At 40.7% G+C, this 14,876-nt stretch overlaps 1 protein-coding gene across 2 annotated transcripts in view; it reads right to left on the bottom strand.

The window, feature by feature from the left end:
- Window positions 1-10,223: 10,223 nt before the first annotated feature.
- ZFHX3 (zinc finger homeobox 3) overlaps window positions 10,224-14,876 on the bottom strand; it is a 253,919-nt gene continuing 249,266 nt past the window's right edge. For both annotated transcript variants that reach the window (XM_066243906.1, XM_066243907.1), the window contains exon 10: window positions 10,224-12,014. In XM_066243906.1, coding sequence (XP_066100003.1) covers window positions 10,345-12,014 — 1,670 coding nt within the window. In that variant the 3' untranslated portion in view covers window positions 10,224-10,344. The remainder of the gene's footprint in view (window positions 12,015-14,876) is intronic.

Raw genomic sequence — 14,876 nt, 5'->3', positions numbered from 1 at the left:
GCCAAACAAGGCACTACACAGTCCGTTACAAGGAGTCAGAAATGGGACTAAGCAGGTATGATATGCCATGGAGTGAATGACATTAGTTAAGCCATTAAATGTAGAAGGGATTAGTAGAAGATACGTTTTGAGGGCAGACTAGTTTTAGTGGAACAGGTTATCTGCAGGTAAGTATAGTGGAAAAGTTGCTCCAGAACAAATCTTGAGAGTTTTGAAAGCAGGAAATGAGTTAATAATTTAAAATTTTCACTTATCATGGATATATTATATGCCCAATTAAAGTAGGACCAAATTTTTGCCAAAATAACATACAAACTAAAACATGATTTAAGTTTAGCAATAGTAACTAGTGTCTTTTGGGGCCTGATTTTTATCATTCCTCTGTATTACTCAGAGCAGTGAATTCATGTCAGAGTGAGAACCACACTTTCAAATTCATGGATTTCTTGAGCCACATTTAATTAGCCTGAAAAACAATCTGTTTGAAGGACATTCAAATGAAATGGGTTTTTAAAAAAGAATTGAATAACTTAAGGAGAGAGTTACAATAGTGTTTTATTGTTAATCCTTCCTCTGCTTCCATGGGCTGACTTACAACTTCAAAATCTAAGGAATTGGTTTCCCCTCTATGTGGCATTATGGCAGGGCAAAAACTGCCTAGAAGAATTTATTCATACCTACCTGTCTTCCACCTCTGATCACTATGATTAAGCAAAAGGATAAATTAGTTGCAACCCTTGACCCTAAGAATGAATCAGTACCATATCATGTCCAGATAAATTAGATTCCTGTGTTAACTCAAAATTTTGGGGAAATTTTGAAAGTGTAGGTAGCACTCTAGAAAGGTATGCAAGATTCTTCCCTCATACCCTTTCCAGCTGAAAACACTAAAAGGACAAGATAAAATATATAAAATAATAGTTCTCAAGACACTGAATAGCATGCAGGAAAGGGCAGTGATCCCTGAGGCATGAGAAACAAACAAGGTAAACCCTGTGATTACCTTACATAAATTACTGTGGTGAGAGTTTCCAGGCTACAGCACAGGGTGAGCAACCTAGGTGGAGCCCTGCAGACTATCTGAGTTAAGGAGATAGAGATAAGTTGAGGGAAACCCAGGCAACTAGATTCAGAAAATAGAGACCACTGGAGATCTTCACAGGATATATACATGTGTTCAGAAAGGTGCTGACCAGTACATACACGTAGGAAACTATTTGAGGCTGAGAAAGAACCAGCCCAAAGAATAAGAGGGAATAGCACCTGATGATATGGTGGGGGAACAGTTTGTGGGACATTTGAGTGGAGTTCTTAGAAGGATCCTTCTTCAGTAGTGCAGAATAATTAGCCCTTGACTAAACAGTGTTCTGGTCCTTCCCAACAAAACTTAAAAACAAGACGTGAAGAAATGAAACTGTTTTCAGTAACTTGAGTACATCCCGGAAAAAAACTGGAAATTTATAGGTGTACAAAGATATTCATCACCCAACAAAGTATAGTTCCCAGTGACTGGTATCTAACAAGAGATTACCAGACATGCAAAGATGCAGGAAAACACAACTCATAATTAGGAATATAATCAACTGAAACCAACTCAGAACTAATTTAGATGTTAGCAGAGAATGATAATAAAGCAGTCATTTTACCTGTATTTTGTATTTCAAAAGTTGAGGCATGGAAGGTATAAAAGAAAGACCCAAATTAAACTTCTGGAGATATAAATTATATTGTCTGAGATGAAAAGTACACTGGATGGGATTAATGGCAGATTAGAAGAAAAGATTAGTGGATTTGAAGACAGAGCATTGGAAACAATCAAAACTGAAGCAAGAGTAACTCCCTCCCCCTCAAACACACACACAACCAGAGCACCAGTAAGCTACAGGTTAACTCTAAATGGCCTAATGCATATATACTACTCACAAAAATTAGGGGATATTTTCAAAATGAATATGAAGCAGTAAAATACCCCCTAATTTTTGTGAGCAGTATATAATTGGGGTCCCTGAGGCAAGGGGATGGAGGTGGAGAAACAGAAAAGAATGTATTTGAAGAAATAATGGCCGAAGAATTTCCAATTTCGATGAAAAGTAATACCCCACAAATAATCCAAGAAGCTCAACAAACTCTAAGCACAAAAAATAAAACTACTCCAAGGCACATCATAATCAAAACATGATGGGATTAAACTAGTGATAAAGAGAAAAAAATTTAAAAGCAACTTGAGAAAAATACATTAAAGATAAAGGTGACAGATTTCTTATTGGAAACTGTTCAAATAAGGCAACAGTGGACCAACAACTTTACAATATTAAAAGAAACAAATTCAATGAATACAAATCAGACTTTGAAACTTTAATGTCAAACTTCGAACTATATAACAAAGAAATCAAACACACTATATGATATTTTATCTACAAGCAATATGCCAAAACTACATTTACATAGTATTATCCTCAGAGAAAAGGAAAAAGCACCCACCAGTCATCCTCCGTAGCCTTAACTAGGTTTCTGATATCAGTACCAGCAGCCAAATTTATTTCTAATAGTACCATTATTTCTGATTTAAAAAGGAGCAAGTTCACAGCCAGAGCCATAACCTCATAAAGCTTGCATCACTGATGAGTCTTTATATGTAGAGGCATCATGGAAACACTCTTCTCAACCCTTTTCTCTGGGCTGATTTAGTGTTTACTCACTCACTCATTCCCATCATGCCTCTTCCAGAGGTTTGTTTTCCAGGTTCCAAGAATAACAGTTTTAAAATCTTTTCCTGTGCTTTGGGGTGGAAAGAGTCTCTTGCAGGATTCCTTTGTGTATTCCTCCTCGTTCTGTTTCATGAGCAGTTCATTCACTCTCACAGCCTTGATGCTACAGCTCTCAACCTGAGTATCTAAACAACCTCAGAACTGGCAGTGACAGCGGGCAAATTATAATCTATTCCATTTTTATCTATTTTGTAACCTTAGACATTTAAGCTTACTCATCAAAGCATGGTGAAGCAGGAGTATGTCTAGTTTTGCAAACAAAAGTAAACTATAAGTCATCCTTTCCTTTGATTAAATTAATCACTAGAAGCTGGGCATTGAATGACTGAAATGCAAACTCCTGTCCTGTACTCCTCTGCAACTCGTGAACAGAAGCTCTCTGAAGCAATGTGGGCCCTCTGAGATAGGTACAGACAGGAACTATCAGATACACGTAAATGGATGGCAATGGCTAATACAACTGTACTCTCCAAACCGTCTAAAGTAAGAGTTAGAAAGCTGCAATCGCAGGGAACCCGTGAGAAGTGGAGCATTAATGTAATAATAGTAACAACAGATACTTACTTAGCATTCACAGGTACAATGGAAACATTTTACATATAACTTATTTAATCTTCACAACAACCCTGTGACACAGGTACCATTACCCTCACTTTACAGTGAAAACAAGTAATGCAAGCAGTCACAGTGGTGGAAGCAGAATTTGAAGCCTGTGAGTCTGAATCCTGAGCCCATACATACTATCAACCAATTTTCTTTAGTGTCTCTCAGGAAATAGTTTGGTGGGAAGAAGGCACACTGGATGGAGGTTAAACAAACACATGGTTAATGCCTTTTCCCCTCACTACCTCACTGTCCTGAACACCTGGGATAGGTGTCACCCACTTTGCTTACCTTCTAGATCATGTTGAGAAACAAGCAGGAATTCTACAAAACATTGTTCAAGTGTCATGCAAATGTAAGGCATGTGACAATGTCTAAAAGATAGCAGCAATGTGTAAGGGGGCTTAGGGAAGAGGAGAGTGTTGAGTAACAAGGCAAGGGATAGCAATTGTCCCAAAGAAGCTTTTGGTATTACAGAATAGCTGCTGATGCCTCTCTCTCTCACTGGTCTTAGTTGTTTCTTAATACTTATTTCTCAAGCCAAGGGATCTTGGTCCAAGAGTAAGACAGTTCAGCTGAAAGTTTTCATTCCCATGTTAATAAAGGATTCATAAGTTGGATTAAAGTTTTTTTGTCCCACATAGAATAAGAAATGAAACAGTCATAAAGAAAAAAACATTTATTTTTACACCTGTAATTTTAAAAAGCTGGAGAAACTAGAGAGGAATCAAAACTAATTGGCTAAGACATAATAAAAACATATGTCTCTAGTTTAAAAAAGAATGAGGGAGGGAAGAAAGAAAGAAAAAAGGGAGGGAAGGAGATACACACTTTTGCTATGAAGTAAAAAGTAACAGCCTCTACTTTAATGGTCCTGAGAGCACTAATTTCTTTGCTAGTTTGCCATGGCCTTGGCTGGTCCACCCCCAGCAGTAATGTACAGAGACTGAGAGTACACATCTGTCCTGCTATAATTAAGGCTGTAGAGCAGCAGGTGCAAACTTCTCATCCTTCAACTTGACTCTTAAACAGCTTGTACTCTTGTAACTTAAAATCTAAACTGTTGAAAGTGAGGTTTGGAAGGTCATTAGTCTGTAACAGGAGCTAGGCACTGCACACATTTCTTTAAAGCAAAATTAGAAACAGCTACCTAACACACGTCAGCCGTTTTATAAGATGATGACGTTTCACCTTTTCCTGGTGTGTGTGTGTGGGGGGGCACTGTTAACTCCAAGATTAACATCCACATGAGCATGATATTGAAACCAGATTGGAAGGCTTCTTTTCCCTTAAGAAAAAAGCTTTTCCAGTAACAGAAAAAGTCCCCTACTCACCCTCTTCTCAATGTAATTTAGGTGTTTCGAGATTTTCTGATACAAAGGGCTCAACCATCACTAAGGTTTTGTCTTATTTTCTTGTTAAAAATGTATCTTTGGAAGAATTTGAATTGTAGTCACCTTCCTCCAAAGAGCTGAGGCGGCAAAACCTCTCTGCAAAACTAGTTCCTTTTAAGACGTTTCAATCTGATCCTGCCAGACCCTAAAATAATTATAGCTTAGAAAGGCAGACATGGCTTTGGGTCTGAACAGTTTTTATCATACTATACCTTTTTGGGGGTCAGAAGAAAGATCATTGATATAACTGTGTGCCAAGAAAATATACTGAGATTGGAGCCCTCTGCTTCTGCAGGAACACCTGAAAGAATGGTGCAGTGTCTGGGGGAAAGAGCACGCTTTCATTAGGGATAGACACTACTTGTTTGGCATAGAGATCCCAGCACTGGTGAGGGAATCAACTATTTTTTATGAGCACTTAGTAATGCTTGTGCCAATTGTATAATTGAGTTAATAGGGTCATTGCTTCTTCTTGAACGCCTGCTGCAGGAACTAAGAAAAAGGACTTAGTTGACGATGGCTGTCTGAACCAACACAAGAGTGTTTCATAGCTCAACTCCTGGGGTAGAGAAATGCCCTGTTGGCCAAGGACAGATGCTGCAGACCTTGCAAGGACAGCCTGCAATGCCATCCAAGCCTAGCTTCAAATTTTATAAATTATTTATCCACTGTGGCAATAAATTAGAGATGAATAGAAGGCCTTTGGGCCTGAACTTGGACATAACACCTTATTAATGATTTTTCAGGCATAAAAGGACTGAGGATTCTCTTCTATGTAGGAATTACTAATGCCACCACTATTTTACAGACTGTTCTTATCTCAAATTCTGCTCTAACAGGGAATTAGTAAAATTCTTTGCTAGGAAAGGTAAATGTAGTCAATAACCCACTTAACTCGACTTACCTTTCATATCCTCTTGCCATAAATACTGGATCTAGTTCCTATTTCAGAGAAGTAGGAACTACTTCACAGAGAGAAGTTGAACTTACCTCTCTCCAGGCCATCAGCAAAACTTTTGCTCATGGTTGTGTTAAGTGTCTAACATTCTTACATAAACATTTGAATTAAAAATGTAAGCACTATTAGGGTTCTCTGGGGCCAAATATTATCTAAGCTGTCGGGCTTACTCTTCTCAATAAACTAGTCAGCATCATGCCCAAAATCTTTAGTACTTTAATGAGTACCAGAAGATGGGAAAGACAAGGCCCCATTTCCCAAGATGCTTGTGCTCCTTGGAATAAGCATCCCCTGCACATCCAACCTCAAGATACTGTTCAAATCTACACTTCCTCAGTCATCAACCTCTTTCTTTCCCACACCTGCACACACACAGAATCTGATGACAGAGACAAGAACGTTTGCTCATATTTTTTTTAATGTATCACAATGAGCAGGAAACATACTTGATGAAATATTTTCAAAGGAGTATATTCAATTACCATCTACAATCAACTTAACTATGACAACAAAGTTTTTGTGACAAATTTTTTTTTTCAGTTTGAAAGTTCCATGTGGTTCTGTTTGTTAGTCTCCATGTATTTTGGTACAGTTCGAGATCAGCATTGTTACAGTAACAAAAAAGCTAACAAGACTACATTATAGAAAAACACCAAGAACATCATTTTTGGTTTCACTTGCTCTATTTTTTTTGTTGTTTTTTTGTTTTTGTGTTTTTTTTTTGTTTTTTTTTTTGTACATTGCAAAGGCTGTTCATATACCTCTTCACCTCAGGGTCACGTTCATTTATGCTTTCTTTCCTACCCAAACTTGCCCCCCCTCCCCCCAGAGAAAGTAAACAAACCAAAAAAAAACTAGTCAAAGCTTTGTTTCACAGTGGGCAGTATCTCAGCGCCAACAACCAACCAACTCAATTTATGCTTCTATTTAAAATGTTTTAATTTAATTTATTACTTAAAAAAAATATATGTCCATGAACATCAAGTGCACTGGCTTGGGTCACTGCCTCTCTCTCCCGCAACTTCCTGCCATGCCTGATAAACTCAGGGTTAAACACATGCCGTCTGTTTTACTTTGTTTTCAATCCTGTAAAACTTTGGCCACATTCATCTCTTTAAATAGCTTTTAATTTTTTAAAAAAAATCCAACTTCCTGGATTAAACTTTTCTGTGTGTGTTTCCTTCTTATATTTCTTTCTGGAATGATGGAGGAACGATAGATGAAGTAACTCCTATCCTGTGGGTCAGTGGTGCTATGAGACTGAATGATGTCTAGCACCAACCCACACTGTGGAGTATTTGAAAAAACCAATGAACCAAAATATGAACTGTGAACGAATGTGAAAAATTACTTTTAAAAATGAGTTGAGATATCCTGTTCAGCTACCTACTATGCAGCAGACAGGAGTAAATTCTCAGAGGGAGACCAATCTCAACAGTTGAGTGTTTTAGTGAATTTATATTTTGTAAATGATACCAGTCACAGCCAGGGTGGATGTTTACTCACAAACATACTAAGCTCTTGTTTGACCTCTATTTTTCACCATTAGTGACTGCTACTTCTGGGTTAATGCTGAGAATTATTTTCTTTTTGAATGAACATATATGAGAGTGGTAAGAATTGTAGGGGAAAGCATTGAGTGTGCAACCCACTCCAGGCTGAAACAATCACATAACCCCTCTGAGGAACACTGGTCGATGGAAGCATGCTTAGCCAATCTACCCAACCAACCACTTTGCTGTTGCCAAATACACCCACAGGTCAAGGCATGGCATAACGAAACACTGACAGTCACTCTGCCTCACAGAGGAGGATGGCGTAGTAGCTAAAAAAAAAAAAAAAAAAAAAAGGAAAAAACCATTGGGGTGGCAAAATCACAAGGAAATGAATTTAAAGTTGAGGGGGTAGGAAAGGGATAGAAATTGCACTATTACCAAGCAATATCATTTTTAAAAACAAAGTTTACAGAAAAGACCTAGCAGAATCTGACAGGTAAAGCTAGTGTTAAATTGTTAATTGGTATCACATAGAGAACCAAAAACAATTTTTTCTATATGATACAGACACAGAGTAACATACAACAGTTAAATGGCAAAAAATATATATATATTTCATAGAGTTACAAACAAGATAAAATAATGGAAAACAAAAAACTGTACAACTTTAAAATTTAAAAATGTTCATCTCAAACACAGGGAGAAATACAAGAATTTTTGTTAAAAGAAAATAGCTTGTTAAAACAGCAAATGTTTTGCGTACTTGTTTTTGACACCTTATGCTACAACTGGATACTGGTATGAATAGTTAGATGATATTCTTTAGTATTTCTACTTTAAAAAATTAAAAAAGGAATTTGCACTGTGCATCAGCCTAGTTAGAAATATGTACAACAGTTCAGGATCTACTTTTTTCATTAAACTAAAAACAAATTCATAAAAATAAAATAGTCCCGGCTGAAAAAGAAAAAAGAAAAAAAGAAATCCATTTTCAGATCTTGGAATGCTCCAGTCTTTCGCAAAGTTGATGAGTGGCTTCAGCACTGGGGAAAGAAGCTCGAAAGGTGACCAATGGAACCTGCATTCACAGTCTTCAAAGTTCCCTTTTGAAACATAAGAAAGAGAATGGAAGGGAGAAGGATTTCACACTTTCGGGGCAAGGGGAGATTGTTTTTGTTGATGTTTGGCTATGAAAGTGAAACAGCAAAGCATCTATTTGTCTCCAAAATCTACATTATAGCAGCACAAAGTTTTCCTTTCAAAGTTCAGACAACTTTTTTTTTAGATGAGAAAGGGTATGTGGTGCGTTGTGTTGTGTGTTACAGGATATTAACATAAACACAAGTGCCTCGTTCTCTTTTACTCTCAGTACATTGCTATCTGCTTCTTTGTTGGCTGCACTCTGGATCACTCACTGCTCAGACTGCCTAACATAAAGACAAAACTTTGAAGTAAAAATGTATCTTTTGGTATATGGAATTGTCATTAACAGTTGCCTCTCTGCTTTCAGAAGAAGCACATAACAACCTGGGAATCTTTTGTTTTACTCTTTTATTAAACTAAGTCTTGTTTGTTTAAATCAGAAACAAATTCTCAAGTAAGAAGAACCCTTTCCCTTTTTTTCTGCATCAGCAGTGAAAGGGTGTGTCTTTGGATTTTATTTAAAGCATGAAATTTCTTTTTCTGCGAGAGGAAAGAAAACAAAACAAAAACCAAACCCCTAACCAAAAACTTTTTTTAGAAAAGTACACAGTCCAATTACACAAATCAAAACAAATGCTTTAGCTTAGGAAAGGAATATTTGAAACATCTACCAAACAAGGAATAAAAAACGGGTGAAAAGAAAAGCCAAAGGAAGGCTAAATAAAAAAATAAATGCACGAGGCTAACAGACATAGGTAACTAGACTTATATGCCTTTAAAAAGTTTCAACTCCCCAACCAAAAATAATCTGTAAGGATCCTAATGACCCCTAGAACCCTTCGAAATTCTTTCTTTAGTTTTATAAAATAATTCTGCAGCTACCTTCTAAGAAATGAAGGCAGCTACCATAAGTGGGAGGTTACAGGATGGGAGGTGGGAGGAGGAAAGAGAAATTGGGATTGAGGGACAAAGGGGGAGAAAAGCTTAGGTAAATCAACGGATTGCGATCTATCTGCTAGGAATGAACAAGACAACATCAAATGAGGAGCTGTCAGCTGGACCATACAAAAAGCTAAATGTACACAAAAGGTTTATTTTCCCTTTTAAATCTACCATACTGCTTCAGTTCATTTCCAATGCAACAATCTACTCAACACCAAAAATGGTAATATCTATCATAAATACAGAAAGTCAGTTTTTAAAACTTATTTTTTAAGCTACAAGTCCTCAACACTCTTTGTGTGTGGGGTTTTTTTTTCTTTCTGAAAGTGGGAGTGCTTAACTTTTCACCTTGAAATTGGCTTCAGCAGAAAAGCTATCCTTAAAATCCCCAGAAAGCTAAAGCAGTTCACATTGTTTTTCTCGAATACTTTCTGCCCGTTTTTAAATTAAGAAACAATTTTTTTCTGGAACAAAAAGGAGAAAAGAAAACTTAAAAAAAAAAGTATAAAACAATGATTCTGAAAACAGAACAAAGTGTGAGCGATTGACCTGAGAATAAAAAGACATTACATTTCTTTTTTTCTTTTAGCAAGCCATTGGTATCTGAATGCTAAGATAGCAAAAAATTTAAAACTGGAACAAGGTGGACTGCTTTCCCATACAGTGCATGCCGGGCTCCTCTGTGCTATCAACGTGGGGCGTTTATTGAAAAGGGGCACATATACAAGGGGTTTAAGCTCCAAAGGCGAACTTCTGTTTCCCAGACCAATAGTACCTTCAAAAGGACACAATGTATCAGGGTTAAGGGGTAATTTTTTTTAATATATTAAAAGAAAAAGGAAAAGAATGTAAAATCACCGGCATAGATAGGTATATGGGAAAACAACCCACGCTTTTTCTTTTTTTTTCCTTTTTTTAATTTTTAATTTTTTTTTTTTTTTGGTTAGAAGCTTTGGAATTGCAGTTAGTCTATTTTTGAAATTGGTTTGTTATTAATTTTTTATTTAAATTCATTTGTTTGTATTGTTCATCTTCAAAGCTTACAATCTGAAGGTGTCCGTTCCTACACTGGTCAGACCACTGTCCTTGGGGCAGCTGGGGTCTTTGTGACCCTCCACCGGGCTCGCCGGTCCGTCGGACTTTTGGCTGAGATCCGTGTCAGACTCCTCCGAATAGTCGTCTGTTGGCATCGAGGGCTGAACCCCTGAGGTGCTGCATGAACTTGAGGTAACCGTTGAAGATGAGGAGAGAGGAGGAAAAGAAGAGGGCTTCGCGGCCGAAGCCCGGGAGACAACTTGCGGCCAAGACTTTCTGGAGGCGTGGGGGGAAGCGGAGGACGAGGAGGGGGCGGCGGCCGACGAGGGAGGGGGGCTGTCGTTTGAGTGAGCGGCAGACTGCGAGGTAGATGCGGTGCTAGGATCGGGGAAGCAGGCAGAGTGAGGTAATAAACTAGGGTGCTCTTTGGCGTTTCTTGCTGCTCTCGTGATTGTTCTGTGTTTGTGCAAGGCCGACTCGAGATGTTGACTCAGAGCTTCCTCCCCACAGAGCGCGCTCTCGCACGCCAGGCAGTGGTACGAGCCGCCGCCACTGCCGCCACCGCCGCCGCTGCCGCCGCCACTGCCGCCGCCCGTGGGGACGTGAAGCACCATCTCTTGCAGGTTCACCACAGACTGGCCGAAAAAGCAGAGGGACTTCAGGTGGCTCCTAGCCGCCTCCTCGTCGCCGAAGCCCGCCTGGCACTTGCGGCAGACCAACTTGTACTGCACCTTTGGAACAATGAAGGGGTCGTAGAGGGAGTCCGTACTTTTGCTTTCCGCTTCTGGCTCTTCGGGGGGTTTCGGCAGGAGGGGGGACACCTCACGGGGTGCGTTTTTCTGCTCTTCTGGTTTGGGGGATTCTTTGGCAGGGTCTTTGTCTGGGGAAGCAGCCCCAGGGGGGACTGGGGTTTGGCTTGCTTTGGGCTGCTGCTGCACTTTTTGCTGCTGCTGCTGCTGCTGTTGCTGTTGTATTTGCCGCTGCTGCTGCTGCTGGATCGCCTCCTGCAGACTCTGCTGGTATTGCTGGTACTGCTGCAGTAGGGAGCCCGGGGACAGCCCCATCAGGGCCTGCGACAGTGCAGGGCTGTAGGGGAACAGGCCTTCCATACCATACATAGGCTGCAGGTACCCGCTCTGCAGGGCGCCGGGGATCTGGGGGGCATAATAAGGAGAGAAGCCTGGTACAAAGTAAGGAAGGAACTGGCTCGTGAGCAACGCTGTGGGGTCTGAAGTCAAGGCTGCCTGCAGGGCCTGCAGCTGTGCAGGGTCCACTGCATACTCCATGGTGGGCAGCGGGGCTGAGATCGTGGCTGCAGCTGCTGTGGGGGCCTCTCCTTTCTCCTTCTTGGGGACAGGCAGGGTTTCCCCTTTCCCTTTGTGTGCCTTTTCCTTCTCCTTTACCTTCTCACTCTCTTTGTCCTTGCGTTGCTGCTGTTGGGGCGGGAGCTGTGGCGCAGGTGGTGGCTGGGCTGCTGGCGGCGGCTGCACCTGTGGCTGCTGCTGCTGGGGTTGGGGGTGTTGCTGAGGGGCCATCGCCATGGTGGCTTGTGCTGGGGTTGGGGAGCTCAGCGATGCTGAGGACTGTTTATTTGGTAATCCAGATGTGGGGAGGCCAGGGGAAGGAACTGTTGTGCTGGGCAGACCCATCAAGTTCGGTTTTGGAGACGTTAAAGCTGGAAAAAATGGAGACAGAAATCATGTGTCAGTCTGGATGGTGAGGCTGCAGCTCAAGATGTTTGACCTGTATCACCGGTACAAAGTCTGAGGTCTCAAGGTTTAAACTTGAAGGATCCTCTCAAAACCAACATTTTCAACAGAGGTGGAGGCCAGGCTCAGGGTTGGAGAGCTTTGTATTCTAATCAAACCCAGTCCTGGGTCTGCTCCCATACTTCCCCTTTCAGCCAAACACCTTCCTGCCCAATGTGCCACAGCCACCCACTAGTTCATATTTCCTTTGCCAAGCTCCCAATACCATTCATTCCACCCACAGCAATTAATATGGAGGTGCCCAAAGTAGCTGTTTCCAGCTGGGACCAAAGGCCTTCATCAAAGCTTCACAGAAATACCACAGCCAAGAGGTCTCATCATAAGTTGACTGGAGGAGAGAGGCAACAGGAGAAAGAGTGAAGGAAAGCAAGAAACCCAGCCAAGCCCCAAGGCCAAGTGAACAAACAGCAGGCTATCCTCACGGACCTCTGTGACTTCCAGTGCTGAAGCTGAATGGACACATGAAGAGGGCAGAGAAGGGGGGATGGGAATAAATAAAAACAGCCCATTCAGGGAACTGTCCCAATGCCTTGGTTCAGCTGGTCTGCTTTAACAAACCTGTAGAAAAATGTAACCATCTAGAACAGGGGTCTAGAAGGAGACCCCTGATCTAGAAGGAGGAATCTGGAGCCCCCAAGAAATGAACATTTTCTCCTCCCCCTCCTGTTTGAATGACAGACAGTACAGCCAGGGCTATAGATGTTTGGGGAAAAAACAAACACAAACAAATAAAAAACAGCCACAGGAAGAGGGAAAACAAAACATATCAGAAATGGAACAGCCCATAGTGCTGCCACCATCAATTCCTAAAACATGGCCACCTACATCAGGCACCACGGCTTATGGGTAGCAAAGGCCTTTGACCATGTCACTAGAGCCATGTGGGCTACAACTCCATCCTCAATCACATGCAGGCTTCATCTACCACTACCTGTAAAACTTTCCATCCAGCCCAGCACCTACTAGCCTCCCTAACCTATACCTATTTTCTGGTTTGAATCTTTTCCAGGGTCATGGAAATGCCGCTGCTGGTACAGGTATCCCCACTTTTCAAAAGTTCACTTTATTACACTTGGCTTTTTCAAAAGATCTACATTAATACCCATTTTTGCTAACTGGAAGAAATAAAGATTTTTGCACTTTTATGAAAAAAAGGCAAAAGGTGAAAACAGCATTGAGTGTTTGCTTTGCAGTGAGCCGTTAAGGAGGCAGCGCACACCCCGAGCTGCAAGAGTGACACTGCCCAGCTCCTTCCCCAGGAATTACACTCGGCCTCTCAGCATCAAGCCACTCTAGCTTTGAATTGTTTCTTTGAGCATCTGGGCTTTATCTTGATTGATTTTGTGCATTCGTTAGCAAGGTGTGTCCTAAGGTGAATTGCTTTTCGGCTTTATGCCATTTTAGTTTATGAAGGGTTTCATAGGAACATTCTACTTTCAGATAGGAAGGCAAACCTGCACATCAAACTATATAGGTTTGTAAAGACAAGATAGTGGAGAAGGGATAACACTGTGGTGTGTTTGGGGGGTTGGGGGAGACATGATGTGCAGAGTGATGAAATGCTGAGAAAAGACAAGAATTGAGAAGAATTCATAGGCAGCAGCCTTTAGATCATCTTGATATTTGCCACACCCAAGACACTAGACAAGGGGTCGGGAACTATTTTGGCTGAGAGAGCCATGAACGCTACATATTTTAAAATGTAATTCCCTGAGAGCCATACAACGACCCGTGTACATTACACATTATCCAATAAAAATTTGGTGTTGTCCCGGAGGACAGCTGTGATTGGCTCCAGCCAACTGCAACCATGAACATGAGTGGTAGGAAATGAATGGATTGTAATATATGAGAATATTTTATATTTTTAATGTTACTTTTTTTTATTAAAGATTTGTCTGCAGCCACCAAAAGAGCCACATCTGGCTCATAAGCCATAGCTTCCCAACCCCTGCACTAGACAGTATACAACCTCTTCAGAGACCACCAAATGTAAAATAAAAAATCCTATGGCCCCTCAACCACTTATTTGGACTACCTTCTGCCAGAAAGTTCTGGTAGGTGGATCCATAACATGACACTCTCCGAGTGAGGACAAAAAACACTCTAAGCCCAGACCTGGGTGAAGTTGATACTGACTTCCAACTACAGTGTTTACTGGGCTGTCATACTTTTAAACACATTTAAACACATGCAAATTTCAGATGAAGAGAAGAACATTGTCTTAAGTTGCCAGTCCCAGAAAAACACCCATTAATGTTTGGATAGCCAAGGAAGATGCTTTCCTCAGCATTCCACAGCATCATTAATGTCCTCTTCCAAAACAGCAGAAGGGACCACTGAGATTAAGACATCCAATTTCCTCAATGCAAATAAAGGGCTAAAACCAGAAAAGAGATAAATCTGACTCAAAAACTCAGTAAAGGCTCATTGGTTAAATTGGCACAAATGAAGCTGAAACAGAATGGATTATGAATTCTAGACTTGGGACATGGGCTCTTTCTGTCTCCCTCTAGGTAGCATGCCTGCTCCAAGTTTTAGGCTGGAGCCAGAGCCAAAGAAAAGATAAGGAAGGACTGTCTAGAGATTTCTGCATGTCTATGACATGAGGCACTCAGGACAAAGATCCAGACCAGAAGACTTTAAACTGATTTTCTGTATCTTGAACTGACCGTCTACGTAAGAGATTCAAAATTTTAAGAAATGTTTACTGAACCCATGCTGTTTACCAAGCTCTGCACTAGCCACATTCAATATAACAGTAGTAC

The sequence above is a fragment of the Saccopteryx bilineata genome, chromosome 9, assembly GCF_036850765.1.
Source record: "Saccopteryx bilineata isolate mSacBil1 chromosome 9, mSacBil1_pri_phased_curated, whole genome shotgun sequence".
Lineage (NCBI taxonomy): Eukaryota > Metazoa > Chordata > Mammalia > Chiroptera > Emballonuridae > Saccopteryx > Saccopteryx bilineata.
The sequence above is the reverse complement of the archived record's forward strand: the minus strand, read 5'-3'. Positions and strand labels throughout refer to the sequence as shown.